Raw genomic sequence first — 17,893 nt, 5'->3', positions numbered from 1 at the left:
AATGCTTTCACAATAAAGCAAGAGAGGAAACTTTGATTTCCAAGATAGCCTTTGATCAATGTTTTTGAGCAATTTTCTCAAATCACAGAATGAAGTATGAATTTTAAAAACATAAGAGCTAGTATCATATTTTGGGAGTAGTATTGAGCACTGATATGGGGGAAAGTTCAGAGAACTCTAAGCCGTTATAAACCATGTAGCAATCATGGGTAAAAAAGGGTCATATTTTTTAGATGATTCCTTTAGTGCCTTTTAACATAGACTAGTAAATCGACTTAGTAGTTCATGTTTTATACCCCTGGCAAGGCATAGGACAGCTCTGGCAGCATGAGGCAAAATGTTGTATCATCACGATAGCTCTTAAGTGATGTTTGTCGGTTAGAGAAACTCCCACAGCAGTACTTTGTATTTTCATATACAAACAAAGTTCATATTGTATATTTGCATACATACATAATTATTCTTGTATTTCTAAATACACAGAGTTGAAAACCATGTTTTAAAGCTTTTCTTTATACTGCATTTATATACACTACTTTATATTGAAATCAATTGAGTTGAGTTGAGTTGAGCCAGGTAAGTTCTTCAATTCCTTTCAAGCTTATGTCTTGTTTTAGAATTCCCCTCGCATACTCGTACATTCAATGTACTGATGTCATTTGGCCTGCATCTTATTATGATGCAGACACATGTAACTAGGATCAGCATCCATCGCATGGTTGATCCAGTTGAGCACTCAGAGTAAGTTGGTGAGCCTCTTTGCTTTCCGGAGGATCCCTTTAGTTATGTTTTGTTTTATTGCTAGATTATTTCAGTTGTTAGGATGATCTCTTGTCCCGACATCCCTCAGAGTTTAGAGGCTTCATAGACAGAGTTAGTTGATGTTAGTTCATGAGTCTTTACTTTTCCTTTTCAGTTAAGTTGAGACTTGAGTTTCCACTTTGCCAGTGAATGTTATTTATTACATTCTCAATTATTTATTGAGCAGTTAAGTGTATTATTTTAAAAGTATTTATCTTGAATAAAGCCTTCCGCTGAGTAAGAAAGACAGGCCAAGGGTTCGCTTGGGGCCAGCAATGGTTCTCGAGTGCCGGCCACGTCCAGGGTGTAGGCTCGGGGAGTGACATGTTGCCTCCGCCCCTGAGTGAGACTGTTCTATCATTAATCAGAGGTCTTGAATTCGAGTTCTATATATGAAGAAAATCTTGTTGGGAGCATCATATTCGAATGAGCCAAGTAATGCCTGATCCAGATTTAGTCAAGGCTCTAATACGAACTCTGGACACCGGATGGAAAAAAAAAACATTATTTTCTTCTAGAAAATCCAAAGGGACCACCCTTCATTTATATGAATGATGATTTATCATCACAGTTAATTTATTTTGATAAATTGATGTACAGTATATATTTTTCTTTTCATATTTTTGTAGATTTTTTACTTTTGTAGTTCTACAAAGTACAAATTGTTAAACTTTCTTTTCACTTTAAATAACATTAAAGTAATAGGGTCAAATTGATAAAATTGTCTTTATCTTAAATAGTTTAGTATTTTGGAGCAATCGGCGGTGAAAAGGATATTTTTGAGCTACTTGAATAGTTGAATAAATGTATTTTTAAGCTACTTGCCTAACGATAAAAGGTATTTTTATGCAAAAAAAAAAAAAACGTAATAAAAAAACAGAATTAACTTATTTCAAATAATTCAAGGATAATTATAATCCTTTTTCCTTAATTATAATTCTCTATGGTTCAAAAGTCTTGTTTAGGAGAAAATTATTCTAGTACATATTAGTAAATTATTTATATGTAAATCAATAAACCAAATCATGTTTATTTATATGTTCTTTTAAGGAGCTTTGATCGAATTTTAACCACAAGCCTATGTAAAAACTTACTTGCAACATCACCAACAATAATATATCTCGAGTAATTCTATAAGTAATGTCTAAGGAAAACAATATTTACGTAAATCCTACTTGTACTTGGAGATGTAGAGAGACAGTTTCCGATAGACCTCGATTCAACGTAAAATACTAAACAAGATAGACAAGAATTAACTTGAAACAACAACAATAATATATTTTGTGTAATCCTCCAAATGAAGTCTGAGAAGGACAATATATACACATAAACCTTTCCTTTACTTTGAGAGATAGAGAGACTATTTCTGATAAACTTTCGGCTCAAGAAAACAACACAAATGAAGAAATCAAAATGAAATACTAAATAAAAGGCATGTAGAAATTTACTTAAAAAGATTCATAATATAACAAAAGCAGCAAACTTTTTATTACATAGCAAACTCCTCAACTCAACAACAAAACTTTGATAAAGCACCAAAATACATATATTCCTACTCTCCCTCAACCTTTTATAATTAAAAAAATATATAAAGGTGGGGAAAGCTTGGATCTTTTTACATAGCCTGAAATCTTTTTTTTTCTTCTGATTTTTTCTTGTTATAATATAAAGTAGGAGATTCATTATCATCTACAAGATTCTTCTCCAATCTCCACAACAACACATTAGAAGAAGCTTTTTATCAAAAATTGTACTGCTACTAGTATTTATCTTGTTTCAGGTTCAATCAACCATTGATCTTGTCTCTCCTCCATTAATCACCCATGGATGTCCTGTATTTAACAAATAACATCAACATCACATAATATTCACCAAAGAGAAAACACTAGTTTGAAGAATCAAGAAAACATATTGATGACAAGTGGGAGTTGCTAGGATGGTAAGCATCCCTCACGTTCAATCCTATGTAAGTTCGAGTCACCAAGGGAGCAGACTATGGAGGGGTGAAAAAGTAACATTTCATAGTTCAAGAAATTAAAAAAATTGGAACTTTAGCTCCTATACTAAAATAGGACAACGTCTCAATCTTAAATAAGTTGGGATTCGATATATGAATAATCACTTTGTTATTTAAGCTCATTTCATTTAAAATACAACAACAATGTAATCCTAAACGTGAGGTTTTGGAAGGATAGAATGTTTGCGGATCGTAAATAAAGCATATCGACGCAGAATACAGACATGGAGAACAGTAACAACAACGAAACAGTAACAACAACGAAATAACGTGAAACGGAGAGCACTAATAAGGAATATATTCTGTAATTTTCCAAACAACAAAAACAGGGCAAAATGAAAATCAGAGAAATTTAACTTACTCAGTACTTGTTCAGCTGAAAATCTTCTGGAAACATCCTTACATATCATCTTCCTCAACAAATCTTTCGCTTCAGGCGAAACTGACCTGAAATTCCTCGTCGGAAACCTCAAATTCCCTCTGAGAACAGCTTGAAAAGTCTCAGTCGGCGTTTCACCGTAAAAAGGAGGAACCCCAGAAAGCATAATATACAAAATAACCCCCACACTCCACACATCAACCTTCTCATTATACTCTTTCCCCATCAAAATCTCCGGCGCAACATAATACGGCGTACCCACAACCCCACTCATCATCCTCCCTTCACAACCCGCAAACCACTCCGCAGATCCAAAATCAGCAAGCTTCAATCTATTCTCAGAATCAAACAACACATTATCCGGCTTAATATCACGATGAGCTACACCCATATGATGACAATAGCTAATCGCAGAAACCAACTGAATCAGAATAGCCGCGGCAGCCGATTCTGACAACGACCCAGATGAAACCCTTTCGTATAAATCGCTATTCGGGCAGAAATCGGTTACCATATGAAGGAAATCGTCATCTTCATAAACCTTGTAAAGATGAAGAATGTTGGGGTTACCGGAAAGGAGTTGAAGAATTTTGGGTTCTTTATCGAGACACTCACGATCGGTGGAATCAATGAGGAGATTTTTGTCGATAGATTTACAGGCGTAGGTTTCTCCGGTCGCCGGAGAAAAACACCGGTAGACGGTACCGAATCTACCACGGCCGATTTCTTCGCAAATTTGAAATTCGTTTTTCAAGGTTTGGAACATTTTTTTCAAGGCTTTGTTCTGTTTTTTTTTCCGGGTTTTAATAGAATGAAAGAAGTTATATTTATAAATTCTTAAAAAATCGAATATTCGTAGCCTAAGGTTTTACATGGGGTCATTAATCGAGTGAATAAATGAGTGGGTTTTTAATTTGTAAAAATTTGATGTACTAAACGAGTCGTTATTTTATTTGACTAAAATTTTTACCTCTACTCGCTCTCTACTTTTCATTAGTCAATTAAAATTATAAGCTGATTCAGTCATTAACTCGTACAAACTTAACGTGATTGAAAAAATGATGATTCATGGATTAATATTTTTATCATTAAAGAATACTTAAATTTTATGTCAAATCAAATTATATTACGAGTAAAAAAAATATTATGGCAATAGTAGAGCATGAATGTGACAGGGCACGAGGAATATTGCATGTCATATTATAAAATTGTTTAATTTTAATCAACGTTAAATTCTACATATATTAATATTTTTTTTATATCATATGATATAAAATAAAATAAATTTAAGGTTTATGTGGAGAAAGTTTGGTTAATTGACTTTTATAGTGTAAGCAATTAGGTCATATATCAGGTATTGTTTGTATATTAACGGCAAGAAAGTGGACTTTTCTTTATTAATTAAAGAATATATTTAGTAGGCATTTGGTTATTTTATTTTGAATTTCATGGAGTTGACGTTGAAGATAAAATAATATTTCGTTTGAAATTTAGATCTATGAAAACTCATTCGAGTTACACATCTACCGAGGCAGAACGAATTTACACAAGTAAGATCATTTCTCGTTGCTTTAACTTTTGATTATGTTTAAAATATTAAAGTTGTGTAAAAAATATATATTTATATTGAAAGTTGGAGTTCATAATTTATAACGAATCACCAAAAAAATTATCTTATCATATTCATAAAGAAACACCAATAATATCAAAATTTCATAGTGATAATTGGATTCAATTCAAACCTTGGAAAATTAATAAACTCCCTCACTTGTCTACTTCAACAATATTATCATCTCCTTAATAATGCACTTTAATAAAATTAAAATTATTTGAGGAAGACAAGTGTTGGATAACTCCAATATTTGGAGTCAATTATAGGAACCATTCAAAGGGGTAGACGTGTAGTGCAGAAGATGAGTCTGCTTCTCATTTAATTAGAAGTCTCGATTTTAAATTTTGAAAATGGAAAATATTTCTAGTAGAAAGGATTCTCTCCGAATGAGCTCTATGTCGTATGTATTCAGATTAATCAGACTTTAATATAAATATCGAATAACAAATAAAATTTTTAAAAAATAAAATAAAATGTCAATTATTGGAGGCCAATAAATAATTTAAACCTTCCTATCAAAGAAAAAGCAAATGAAATTTCAACAACTGCAAAATGATCATGTGTCACTTCAATTATCACTTTTTTATTTTTTGTTTGGTACTAAGAGACGTGATTATTATTGGCATTGTCTATTATTTAGGGGTGAAAGAGGCTCGTTTGCGTGAAGTCTGAATCACTAGTAATCGATGTGCCGTAAATGGGTATTCTTTCAAGCGAATTATATATCAAAAGATATAAACATCGAGATAATATCATATCTAAAATTTGAAATTATTTAGGGATAATTTTAAATTGATCGAGATTGAATAGTTTGTGTATATACTTTATATATGACTAAACTATATTAAGCTTTTTGAATGTATCATAATGAATAGACAATGTATTAGCTTACATCTAGGTAAGCTAATAAACTATATTGTATAATCAATATACATTTTATAACTTTTAAATAATCTTTTTATGTAAATAAAATACGACCATATTTATTATAAATTATTTTATATGTATTTGAAACTAGCCGTAAATTTTATAGGAAAAATTACAGAAATCCCACCTTTTAGTTTACTTATCACCATTATCCCCTATAAGTTTTACAAATCTCCAAAATCCCTCATTTTCGCGCATCATATTAGTGTATCTCGCGCATCAGATTAATGTATCCCGCGCATCAGATTAGTGTATATCATGTATAAAATGTACATCAGCTTAGTGTATCATGTATAAAATGTAATGTATCTCGCGCATCAGATTAATGTATCAGTGCTTATATTATTATATCTGTTTGAGGGATTTCTATAATTATAAACTTTTAAAGGATAGATTGTAATTTTATCTTAAAAGTATGTGATTTCTGTAATTTGCTCAATTTTATATCATTAGATTTAATTTTCAAATAGCAATACCTTATACCAAGACCACAGATTTTCAAAATAGCCCATAGTTTTTAATATCATTTTCATAAAAAAGTTCAACTATTTGCTATCTTATTAGTTAGTAATAATGAAGTGCCACATGAGCCACCAAATGACAATAATGTGGGGTGACTCAACTTTCACACTCCATACTTTATTTGTTTGGTAGAAACTAATAATATTATATATAGATAATCGAATTTGTTGTCAAATAGCAACTAGTTATAAAAAAAATAGTAGAATTATTTAAAATCTTTCAAAAGTAAGTCCTAACATGTCTATCTGGCACACTTCATAAGCACAAATATTTAATTATGAATCAAAATAATACATAAACTTGATTTACGAGAATTTAGTAGCTTTATATATATATTAACAAATTTATTATATGTTTATAAATATTTGAGAGAAATATTTTAAACACCTCTGAATTTGACGTAAATTATTACTTTTGTTCTTGAATTATTGACAGCCTTACTATGTGACTAACTAAACTTAGATACACCCTTGATACAATCCTGATCTGCCACATGACATAACAAATTGTCTCAAATTCTTGTAGGAGCATGGCACTCTTAATAAAAAGACGAGAGAAGTGTTGAAAACACCCTAAACTTGATAAGACTTTAGGGGTGTATTTTACTCATGTTGCAAGATCATGATGTATTTAAGTTCAGTTAGTCAAGTACAGAGGTGTGTTTAAGATTGTCAATAGATCGAAGATGAAACTAGCAATTCACGTCAAGTTTGAAAGATACTTCTCTCGTAAATATTTACCTGTGAATCGAAATAATACATAAACTTTAGATTTTAAATCCGCTTCTTCTAAAGGATATACTATCATCAAACATTCTCAAACACATTAAATATTATACTAGTATACAACTGTATTTCTTAGGTTTTATTGCCTTTAAATTCTCTTTTAAAATGAGTATATTATATATTATCAAAAATGTTCTTGATTAATCATCAATAATTGAGATTAATTAATCAAGGAATCCATAATAGTATCTTGTCAAGTATAACCTAAGAATATTCATTTAATATGCTTTTTTGGAATCCTTACAAGCCGTCCAGTTGAAAGAGAGATGACAAATGGCTCATGATAAGTGCTTTTGTGAAGTGAGAAGAACGTTTGGTTTTTCTATATATTCGATATTCGGTATTCGTATTAATAATTCTGGTAATTTAAATTTATATCGCGTAAAATTCATTTATGAGAGAAGTATACAAATATTTCTATCATATTTACTGATTCTTTCTCTAGTTTGAAATAATTAAATTTATCTCACTAATTAATAATTTTATATCAGATTTCAAATCAGATGCACCGAGATACATGTTTTTTGCTATCAGATATATTGAAATTGGGAGAGAAGGCGAACGACAACTGAAAGGACACAAGCAAGATATATTTATGCATCTCAAATACCTGTGAATCATACTAGATATATATATATATATTTGGTATGATTTGTATATGAAAAACCAGATACGCGAGCGAGATAGGAGGAGGTGAGCGAGATTTGTATATGTATCCCATACGCATACTAATTCACTTGAATACAATATATCTAGAACAAATTAAACCTAATTTTGGTAATCTGGACATATTTGGACGCACAAAAATTTGGTTAAATTCGTAAGCTTATAAACTAGCGTGAATCTATGGATTTAACTCCTAAATTAATGAATTTTTTTAAAGTTATCTCTAATAATTTTACACACTGTTTACACAATTTAAAAAAATTACACGTCTTTCATCAAATTTTGACTTGGCCTTTGTTAATTAGAATTCGAACTTGAAATCTTTAATTAATAATGAAGATAGTGTATCAATACCACCTAAATCCTTATTTATATGTTTTAATTAAAAGAAAAAGAAAGGTAATCACACTCTGAAAGAGATGTATTACTAGTAACTATAAAATATTAATTATTATAAAATTACAAATGCTTATACTATGGTTTCTTATCCATTATTTTGTCATATAGTTTCTATTATATTTGATTAGATTCTAATCAAAATTTGTCTTCTCATGCACATGGCACAAATAGCAGTTATATGCTGGTACCAATAAATGAATATTAAAGTGTGCCAGCATAAACAAAATATGTGATTGAAAATAATTCCTTTTGGAACAAGTGAAAATGACCTCCAAACTTGAGATTGGAATATACTTTATTCAACTGTTAAAGATTCAATGTACTCACAATAACATAATAAATAAACGTATCTTTTAATTTGGACTCAGCTGATATTTAATCTTTCATAACCAAACTAGTAAATCAAAACTATCACGACCAGCCTCGCTCTTTCATCGTCGGGGAGGAGCATCTCGAAGTATGGTAAAAGGATATTGCATTTTGATTTTGTCTCTCAGAAGTCACCATAAGTTGAGTTTGAGGCACCAATGAACCCAACAGATTTCGTAGTTTGACTGTACACCAAAATTCAAGAAATATGAGAAGATTTGTAATGTTTCACAACTACCCTTAATGTTTAGTCAAATATATGGAACTTAATACAAGTAAAATGTTGATAATATTATTAAATATTTGTCAAAAAATGTCATATAAATTATAAGACAGAAAATAGTACTCCCTCAGTCTCATTTTATGTGACATTTTTTGACTTGACACGATGTTTAAGATAAAAAAAACTTTTGAAACTTATGGTTTAAAACAAACTTGAATATTTATGTGGTTGATATTCATTTCATTTAAGGGTAAGAAGGAAATTTCAAAATTAAAATGTTTCTAATTATAGTAAGCTGACATTTATTTTGAGACGAACTAAAAAAAGGAGTGTCACATAAAATGGAGCAGAAGAAGTAATTTCTTCACAATGAGTCAATCTTTTGCATCAAATAATCACTCATAGTAAAGAGTTGATTATTGATTTAATGGGAAAAGATGCTCCCCAACACACATAGAAAACCTTATCTAATCATCTTAGATCACAAAATAAGAGAGTTAAAGCTCATTCAAACAAAAGCTTGATTAAATGTTAGAAAAAAAAAAAAGGGGAATCTTATAATTTAGAATTCTTAAATTCTTGGGACATGACAAGGCCTTTGATTGCTCATTTTGGATAATACTAATTCTTTGTCCAAACCACTTGTAAAGACACACACACACACAAGAAAAAGAAGACAAAAGATGACAACAATGGAATATGATGATTCACTTTTGAGGTCCCAATGGATGCAAAGACAAAAGAGGCAGTTTTATCTGTCTACTTTTTTCCAATTTGTAAAAGTGATTGATTGAATATAAACTAGTTGTTGTTGCCTTGTAGGTTCACTTGTTTAAAGAGCTTTTGCTTATCCTGAGGGGTTGCAAATTCAAATTAATCAAAATTCAAAGCGAAAATCAAGATATCGATAGCAAAGAAGAGTTTTGATTGAGTCTACTTAGCGTACTAATAAGACGCGAAGATCATTCCATCAGTAACGTTTTAATATGATAATAGCATACTCAATATAATCCCACAAAGTAGAATTTTGAAAGGATAAAGTGTACACAAACTTTACCACTATCTAAAAGATAGAAATGTTGTTTTCCGATAGATGCTCGGCTCATAAAAACATTAAGAGTGAAAAACCAATCAAAACACTAAACAAGTCATGACAAAGCATTCTAAAAAGAAGCAATAACTACAACAAAATAATATGATAATCGAAGTACAAGGAACAATAAATATTTACATAAATTAAAGGAGCAAAAAAACTACAAAAGTAATACTACGACTAGCGGTACGGAAGTGTTCCAACAGTTGAGAATTGATAAATAATCCTCTCATCCACATCAATCAAATTTAAGAAGCATATACAGAAAACATAGACCTTTTTAACCTTACAAAAGAATTACCCCTCAACTTCTTTTTTCCAAAAAAAAAAAAAAGAACATAGTAGAAATCAAAAAATTCCCAGCATATTCTGCATGTTACAAATGAGATCAAGAAGATGATTGCCTGTAGTTAGCTAAAACCAAAATTATTGACATGATCAACATAAGAAACACACACTCCTACTCTTTGGTGTGTTCCTTTCTTCATAGCCCCTCGCGAATGATCTAATCGATAGATGCTCCGAAGCATATGTCATGAAGGACGTCAAAATAAGGCCGCCTACCACCATCAAACCTAACCTGTAGAAAAAGCATAAGAACGAAGCTTTACAATAGTTTTTTGGTAGACGTTCACTTGTATCATATCATCTTCAACTAGAGATGTTATTTGACTACTTACGTAGAAAGATATTCTAGTGCCTTATCACAAGAAAAAGGTATTTGTAAAGACGGATAAGAAAACAGAGGAGAGGGCGGGAAATTGGAAGCCCAGAGAAGGCAACAGCATCACCAAGAAATTCTACTTGAGCGATGAAACTATATGCGATGCTATGTGGTCACAGAAGATGGCTTACATAACACCCCAGCAATGCTGTTGAAGCTTCACTATGATAACATACAACAACATACCCAGCACAATCCCATGAGTGGGGTCTGGGGAGGGTCAGATGAATGCAGACCTTACCCCTACCTTTGTGGGGTAGAGTGGTTGTTTCCGATAGACCCTCGGCTCAAAAGAGAAGAAGAATTCGAAGCACGACTATAAGAAAACAAGACAGCAAAAAACAGGATACAAAGCAATTCACTATGATAACATAAAAGGAATATAGGAGACTGTCGTCTAACAAAATGAATTGCTGAAGCATCTTTTAGGATTTATCAGAATTTAAAATATGACCTATTTGAAATTCTGATTTAACTTCAAAAGCCTAAATTTACTTGGTATTTTCTCACCCAATGGACTTCCTGTAAGAATCATCTTCACGTACTTTTCTTTCTTATTCATGAAGTAGTTAAAGATGTGATTAAGACTCCATTTATATAATGGTATTGCAATAAACTTATAACTTCACACGTATGGATGGCTAAAAGATTTCGAGTTTCCTAGGTGAAACAAAGAACCACATGGCAAGTAGACATCAAGTGCCATCACATAATTCAAATCCAGCCCGAATAGACAAACAACCAAATGACACAAAATTGATTGAAATGCAGAAATCCTGTCGAAAGTACCTCAAAAACAAAGAAGTGACTCCAAAAACACCAGGCAATGCTGGGGCTGCAATGGCAAGAAATGCCATCCCTAATCCATAGTACCACGCTGAATTGTCACAACATGATTGCTGCCGCTGATGACCTACAAAGCAACAAAATAGGCAGCAACACTGAAGAAATGCACCAACAAATTTAGTAAAATAGAATTCAGTGATCTGGTTACATAACGAACCTTTTCCAGGTTCATAATCCAAAGATACAGGATGAGCCGGAAATTGTCCAGGTTGATTTGCCGCAACCCTTCCCCACTGATAAACTATGTGCAAATAACTTCCGAACAAGAGGAAGAAAAGCGTAAATGTCCATTCGTACATAAGAAGGAGACCAGTCCATGGCATTACTTGGCGCGGAATGATTAAAAGTGGAAGGCCAAGGGACACCAGAGCAGCAGCAAAACAGACACAGACAGATATCGCACCCAGATAAGTAGGCATCTTCAACTGCATACCATTTGGGGACTGTTTATCATTTTAAGATTATGTGAGAAAATCAACATATGCTTATCAATAAGTAAATAAATATTATGGTAGAAATATGGTCATTAATTTCAGCAGCCAAAATATGTCAACTATGAAGGCAAGAATTTAAGGCCTCTGCATTGTATGATAGGCAATTTATGAATAGTGAAAGGAAGGTGCAGAACTTAATCAGAATGTTCACGACTCAACAACTAAGAGGAAGAAGAAGAGGTACCTGCTGGTTGGAGCTGATGCCAGATGGAGGAACAGAGGCATAAGCTAGGACACCTCCTCTGACCTTGTAGTACATTTGTCTGATATGATGCCATAGTGATTGTGTCTGCAGAAGCAATCTTTTAGAATATATATTCAAATGTTTGACTAGTGTCTAAGTAATTAACTCTTTTTTAAATCAACAACCTGTAAGAACGACCGATAGTAACAAAATGCTATCAGAAGCAACGGAAGCAAATAAAGAAATTTGACAAGAAGTTCATCTCTGGAATTTTTGCCGCCTCTAGTTCCAGGTAGAGATTCTTGAAGCTGTACCCTGACATTCTGCAGCATAGGCATACATAAGAAAGTCACACAATCTTGTAATGGCAAATTCGAAAGTCCTCCTTTTCCACATCAAAAGACATCCTCATCTCCAAGATGGGAAAAAAAGAAGCTTCCATGAAGACACAAAAAAAGGTTTTATGTTGGGTGGGGGACAGAACCAGGGAGCATACTAGTGCAGGAAAAAGACAATCACATTTGGAGAATGCAAAGAGCACTAGCAATGGCTTGAGGAGAGAACACCAAGAATACCTGCCAGACATCAACAGGTTTTAACAGCCAAGACGTCCACCAATCCCACGGTTTAAGCGGGCCAAGAGTGTAATGAATAACTCGAAGTTCTTTTTCATCCACCATCCACTGCAGATACATCAATTAAGAAAAGATAAAGGTCAAAAGAAGGAAGCAAATTAAATGCACTTCCGAAAATATCTACTGCAAATAATTGCCTATGTTCATCTAATATGAAACCTTCTCATTTTGTTTCAGCGGGAATACACTTCCTGCCATCCAAGAAAATCTTTTTTTTTTCTGGGATATGGTAAACCCCCTCACCCCCACGGCCTACCCATGGAAAAACCAACGAGTCCAGTCCTCCAAAGAAAACAGGAGTCAGACAATGATCCATTCCCACTTTATGGTTTGAGGTGGAAGGTACCTAGTATTAGGCTTTTCCTCCCTTATCTCTGGCCATCCAAGATAAATTCATTCACTACCTTCTATTAATACCATGCACATTTAGCAGCACGTTCTCCTAAATGGTTTGTGCAGCTTTCTCCAAAATTTCTCTTTCCATGGAAAGACTATTTTATGGATAAAATATATAGTATGAACCAATCAAATTTCACTAATTGTTGATAACTAATTGCTATACTACATCAGCATATTCCAATCCCATGAAAGTCAACTTTTTCTTCTTTTCCTATATCTAACAAAAATGGCAGCTTGAATCCTTCCTCTAAGAGTAAAGGGGCAGGCTGGTGCATTAAAGCTCCCGCTATGTGCAGGGTCCAGGAAAGCACTAAAGCTTCCTCCCAGAGTGTAAAATACTAATTGTATTTTGTCCATATTTTCATCAAAGGCTAAAGCCTACACACCACATCTCAACCAACTAAAAACACACTCAAAGAAAGGGCAGTCTCTTGAACTTAAACATACCTTGTTAGCAAGCATGTAGAGGCCAACATCTGCATTGTAAAGAGTAGAAAGTCTCTCCATTTCTGGAACCTTTCTGGAATTTAAGACATCTGACAGCAAATTTGGCTCATAAACCTGAGCATTAGCGAACCCAACATAGTAGGAGTTGAGGAAACCTTGATCACCTATTAGAAGAGAATCAACAATAATTATCAAAACAAAAATATTTTCACCATTAGGACAACCGAAAAAAAATTCTGTGTAACGAACTACCAGAGCTAGAAAAATATTTCACTAAAATTATTAGATGATAAAAGATAATCAAAATCTTTCAATAGAAACATAAGTTGGACTATAGAAAGATGTGATGACAACATATAACCTTAAAACCGAAACAGTTCACAGCTAAACCATACCTCCAGTGTAAGAAGGCAAAGTGGTCACCTTGCTCATCATATCATTAAAAACTTTTTCTGATGGCTCAACCACCATGACTCCAGAATTCAGTCTCTCAGAATGTTTTAAATTTGCACAAAACTTCCCACATTTAAACAGATCTTCAATGCTTTTAACAACAATAGTATCAGCGTCAAGATACACCACTGCCAAAACAAGGGAGAAATGGCAAGAATAAGGTCTACAAGTCAGAAAACCATATGCATATTGCTTAGCAGAAAAGAAAACTACAGGAGTAATGAGATATCTGTTTGAAATATTCAGGTAATGAAACAAGCTAGGTCTCTGTCTTTCACATACCCATCGCCCTTCCCTTTAACAGCATACACGAGATGACTTAATTGTACTAAAGCCTAGAGCCTGGTAGTACACGCATAGCCTCGGCAACAAAAATTACCAGTATAATTGCTCGAGCCACCTATGGGATTACACTGGGTATGTTGTTGTTGATGTTGTTGTTGTTGTTGTTCCAATTTCTCGAGCCACATTACATCTAAATAAAGTTTTATGGAAGCAGAACATGGTTCTCTTTATCTTCAATATATTCACCTATTTTTTACTCTTAGTACAATTACATACTCGATGTACTTGCGCAGCTACATCAGTTTTTTTAAAAACAGGCTGACAAAATGACGTTTGAAGTAAAGGAATAAAATTGGAAGAAGAAAACTGAATTAAATTAGACCACTTATACCATCCATTATATAACAGGACATAGAATGGTGGAAATCATCAAGAAGACAATAAAATTCATCAAGCCAAAGTTTAGAAACACCTAAGAAATATCCAAGGTTCTATTTTACATCCCTTTCTTTCTTTAGCATTTAGGTTGAAGTTCGACACATCGAATTACCTTTCTTGTAAGTGGTCATGTTAAATATTTTTAGCTTTGTGTAGACGCCCCAAAACCTCTTCGGTCTCACTTGATTTGGGTTTGCCAGTAAACTAATTTTCTCCACAATCCAACCATCTGCCTGCAAGAAAGAAACCAAACACCAAAACAACCATTTTAACAGGAAAGTTAAGCACCGCCTAGAAATAGCTACACAATAAACAAAAAGATTGACAATTAATTTAAGAATAAATGCTACAATAAAGAATAACAGCTAAAACAAAGACTATTATAGGACTTCACCCAGGCAAAGTAAATCACAATTCACAGGTACCACTTTTACGATTTGCTTTTACTGACTGGAAAGAGTGTGAAGTAATTTAGCTTCAAAGTAGAAAAAAGAATCTATCTTCAAGATATACCCAGATTACTACTTCTAACAATTAAGCAGCACTCGACTTAGATTTTTATATTCACTCAGACTCAGTTACTAGTCCTAGATCACTAATAAAGCAATTAACTTTACCATTCATCAATTCACACTCTTTAAAAAATCCATGAGAAAGAACTTTCTTTTTCTAATAATTTATGTTTACGGTTCAACTTGTGTGTACTTTCACTAATCCACAAGGCAATCAGCTAAAACCCACAAATGCAAGTGATGGAGAAAACCTGCTCATGAAAGCTGGATAGATGGGCTCACACATTGAAGCATTGTTCAGGGGGATTCGGACTGGAATCACCAGGTTTTTCTCTTATGGCTCAAACACTGAGCCATCCTCTTGGAGACAATACTGTGTTATTCTTAACATGCAAGCACATAAAAAGTTGAACTTATTGGTACAACAATAACAAATCAGCTAACTTTACATTTCCCAGCTCAACAACAATAACAAATCAGCTAGCTTTATATTTCCCAGCTCAACAATGACAACATACCCAGTGTGATCCCACAAGTGGGGTCTGGGATGGGTGGGATGCATGCAGACCTTACCACTACCTTTATAGGGTAGAGTGGTTGTTTCTATAATGAAGTTGTTCCTATAATTGAATATCCAAATCGGGTCCAAATAAAACAGAACAAAATGGATTCAAATAATTGACCCCAATTAGTTTGGGATCAAGGGGGTTATGTTCTTGTAGTATTGTTAAGTATCCCTCAATAAACAAGCATATATGATCCTAGAACAATAACAAATCAACTGCCTTTACATTTCCCAGCTCAAGCTTTTTAAAAACCTACCATGTCATTCCTATAATGAAGTTATTGCTATAATTGAGTATCCCATACGGGTCCAAATGAAGTAGAATGAAACGATTCATATAGTTGACCCCAACTAGTTTGGGATCGAGGGGTTTATGTTCTTGTAGTATTACTAAGTATTCCTCAATAAGCAATCTTATAGCTGACTCCAACTAGTTCGGGATCCAGGGGTTTATGTTCTTGTAGTAGTACTGAGTACTCCTCATTAAGCAAGCACATAAAAGGCGAAAGAAACAATTTTATTGGTCCTAGAACAATGACAAATCAACTGCTCTTAACAATTCCCAGCTCAAGCTTATAAAAAAAATACCAGTTCATTCCTACAATGAAGTTATTCCTATAATTGAGTATCCCATACGGATCCAAATGAAACAGAACGAAATGGATTCATATAGTTGACCCTAATTAGTTTGGGATCGAGGGGTTTATGTTCTTATAAGCAAACACATGGAAGGCGAAAAAATGAATTTATTGCTCCTAGAACAATAACAATTCAACTGTCTTCACATCTCCCAGCTCAAGCTTATAAAAAAAGTATCCAATACGGGTACAAATGAAACAAATTAAAATAAGATTCATATAGCCGACCTCAACTAGTTCGAGATCAAGGGGTTTATGTTCTTGTACTAGTATTCAATATTTCATCTTTTATCAGAGTACAATTCAAACATACCTGGAGTAGTTGCTTGGCATATTGAGAAACCCCATCAGAGACCAAAACTACCATATCTTTGGTGGATCCAGTATCCCTAATCGACTTGCCAAGTACTCGAACCCCAAGCAAGAACTCATCGCCATACAAAAGGGTCACATATGCTTCTTCAGATTTGGAACAATAAGCTCCAATTAAACAATTACACAACAAGAATAAAACCCCAAATCGTAAAAAACTGATTCTCATCACACTACACTGAAAAAAAGATCGTTTTTTTTCTCTTTTTCAAATGGAAATTGAAAAAGGGGATCTATTTTCAACTGGGGTTTTTGAATTCTTCAAAGTTCATATGGATTCTTGAATTTTTATTGCTCCAAGGCAATGCTCATAGTCTTGTTTGTCGTCTCCCTTTTTGGTTTGGCTGTCTTTCTGGAAAATAGGAGTTGTCAACCGTCTCTCAACGTGCTCATATGGATAAAAGGAAATTGCATGGAACAAAAATACCATACCAACATAGGTGGTGGTGGAAGGGTAAGTCTCGTATTTGAGTTTCGATATAAAAATTTTTGATTAGGAGTGTGGTCTTTTAAAATGGGCTCTTCAATGCGTGAATTCGAATGAGGCTGTCTCTAATTAGGATAGCGGGTACTAGATGAAAAAGAAAAAGAAAAAGAAGAAGCATAATTTTGATTCATATTGATTGAGTATAATGTTCGTATTATACACTTTCTACTCATATTTTTGTTAAGTCGAGTTTCCATTACGTATATTAGTTAATTATGTAAAATATCCTATTTTAGTTATGTACATCAACATTAATTGGAACATACACAAGTGTTTCACCACTTATTGAGATTAATGTGCATGATTAAGTAGGTCTGGACATAATATGGTTAAAATTGACCGAATCGAATTTTTTGAAATTTCAGTTTCGATTTTTCGGTTGGTTTCGATTTCAAATTTCAATATTTCGATTTTTCGATTTTTTAGCTATAGAAACTCGATTAATCGAAAAACCAAAACTATATATATTTTTTTATTATTATTATTTTAAACCCTTAAATCTTAATTAAATTACTTCAGTCTTCAACCCATGCTCCAGCCGGTCCATTACCCATAGCACAAATGTGGCCCAAATTCCAATCAGAATTGAAATCCCTAAACCGAAAGAGTGAAATCTCTTAA

The 17,893-nt window shown here is 33.2% G+C and overlaps 2 protein-coding genes across 3 annotated transcripts; both read right to left on the bottom strand.

Annotated features, from left to right (window-relative positions):
• Positions 1 to 2,583: 2,583 nt before the first annotated feature.
• Positions 2,584 to 3,963, bottom strand: LOC102591072 (phosphoenolpyruvate carboxylase kinase 2-like). Its single transcript, NM_001318608.1, is given in 2 exon segments — positions 2,584 to 2,633; positions 3,180 to 3,963. Coding segments are annotated over 2 exon segments (834 nt in total).
• Positions 3,964 to 10,116: 6,153 nt separating this feature from the next.
• On the bottom strand, positions 10,117 to 17,238 carry LOC102590476 (inositol phosphorylceramide glucuronosyltransferase 1-like). Of its 2 annotated transcripts, none has more exons than XM_006361368.2 (10): positions 16,727 to 17,238; positions 14,811 to 14,931; positions 13,918 to 14,103; positions 13,523 to 13,686; positions 12,617 to 12,724; positions 12,227 to 12,364; positions 12,042 to 12,146; positions 11,521 to 11,788; positions 11,307 to 11,430; positions 10,117 to 10,373 (listed from the first exon to the last, which is right to left on the bottom strand). In XM_006361368.2, exons 1-10 carry the CDS (start codon positions 16,952 to 16,954, stop codon positions 10,232 to 10,234), a joined length of 1,584 nt encoding a protein of 527 aa, XP_006361430.1. In that variant the 5' UTR covers positions 16,955 to 17,238; the 3' UTR covers positions 10,117 to 10,231. The 2 variants fall into 2 exon arrangements, with proteins under 2 accessions (XP_006361430.1, XP_006361429.1); XM_006361367.2 differs by having other exon boundaries at positions 11,521 to 11,806; positions 16,727 to 17,237.
• Between the last annotated feature and the right edge of the window lie 655 nt (positions 17,239 to 17,893).

This window comes from Solanum tuberosum, unplaced genomic scaffold, assembly GCF_000226075.1.
Source record: "Solanum tuberosum cultivar DM 1-3 516 R44 unplaced genomic scaffold, SolTub_3.0 scf00355, whole genome shotgun sequence".
NCBI classification, from domain to species: Eukaryota; Viridiplantae; Streptophyta; class Magnoliopsida; order Solanales; family Solanaceae; genus Solanum; species Solanum tuberosum.
This window is presented reverse-complemented; position numbering and strand designations above follow the sequence as displayed.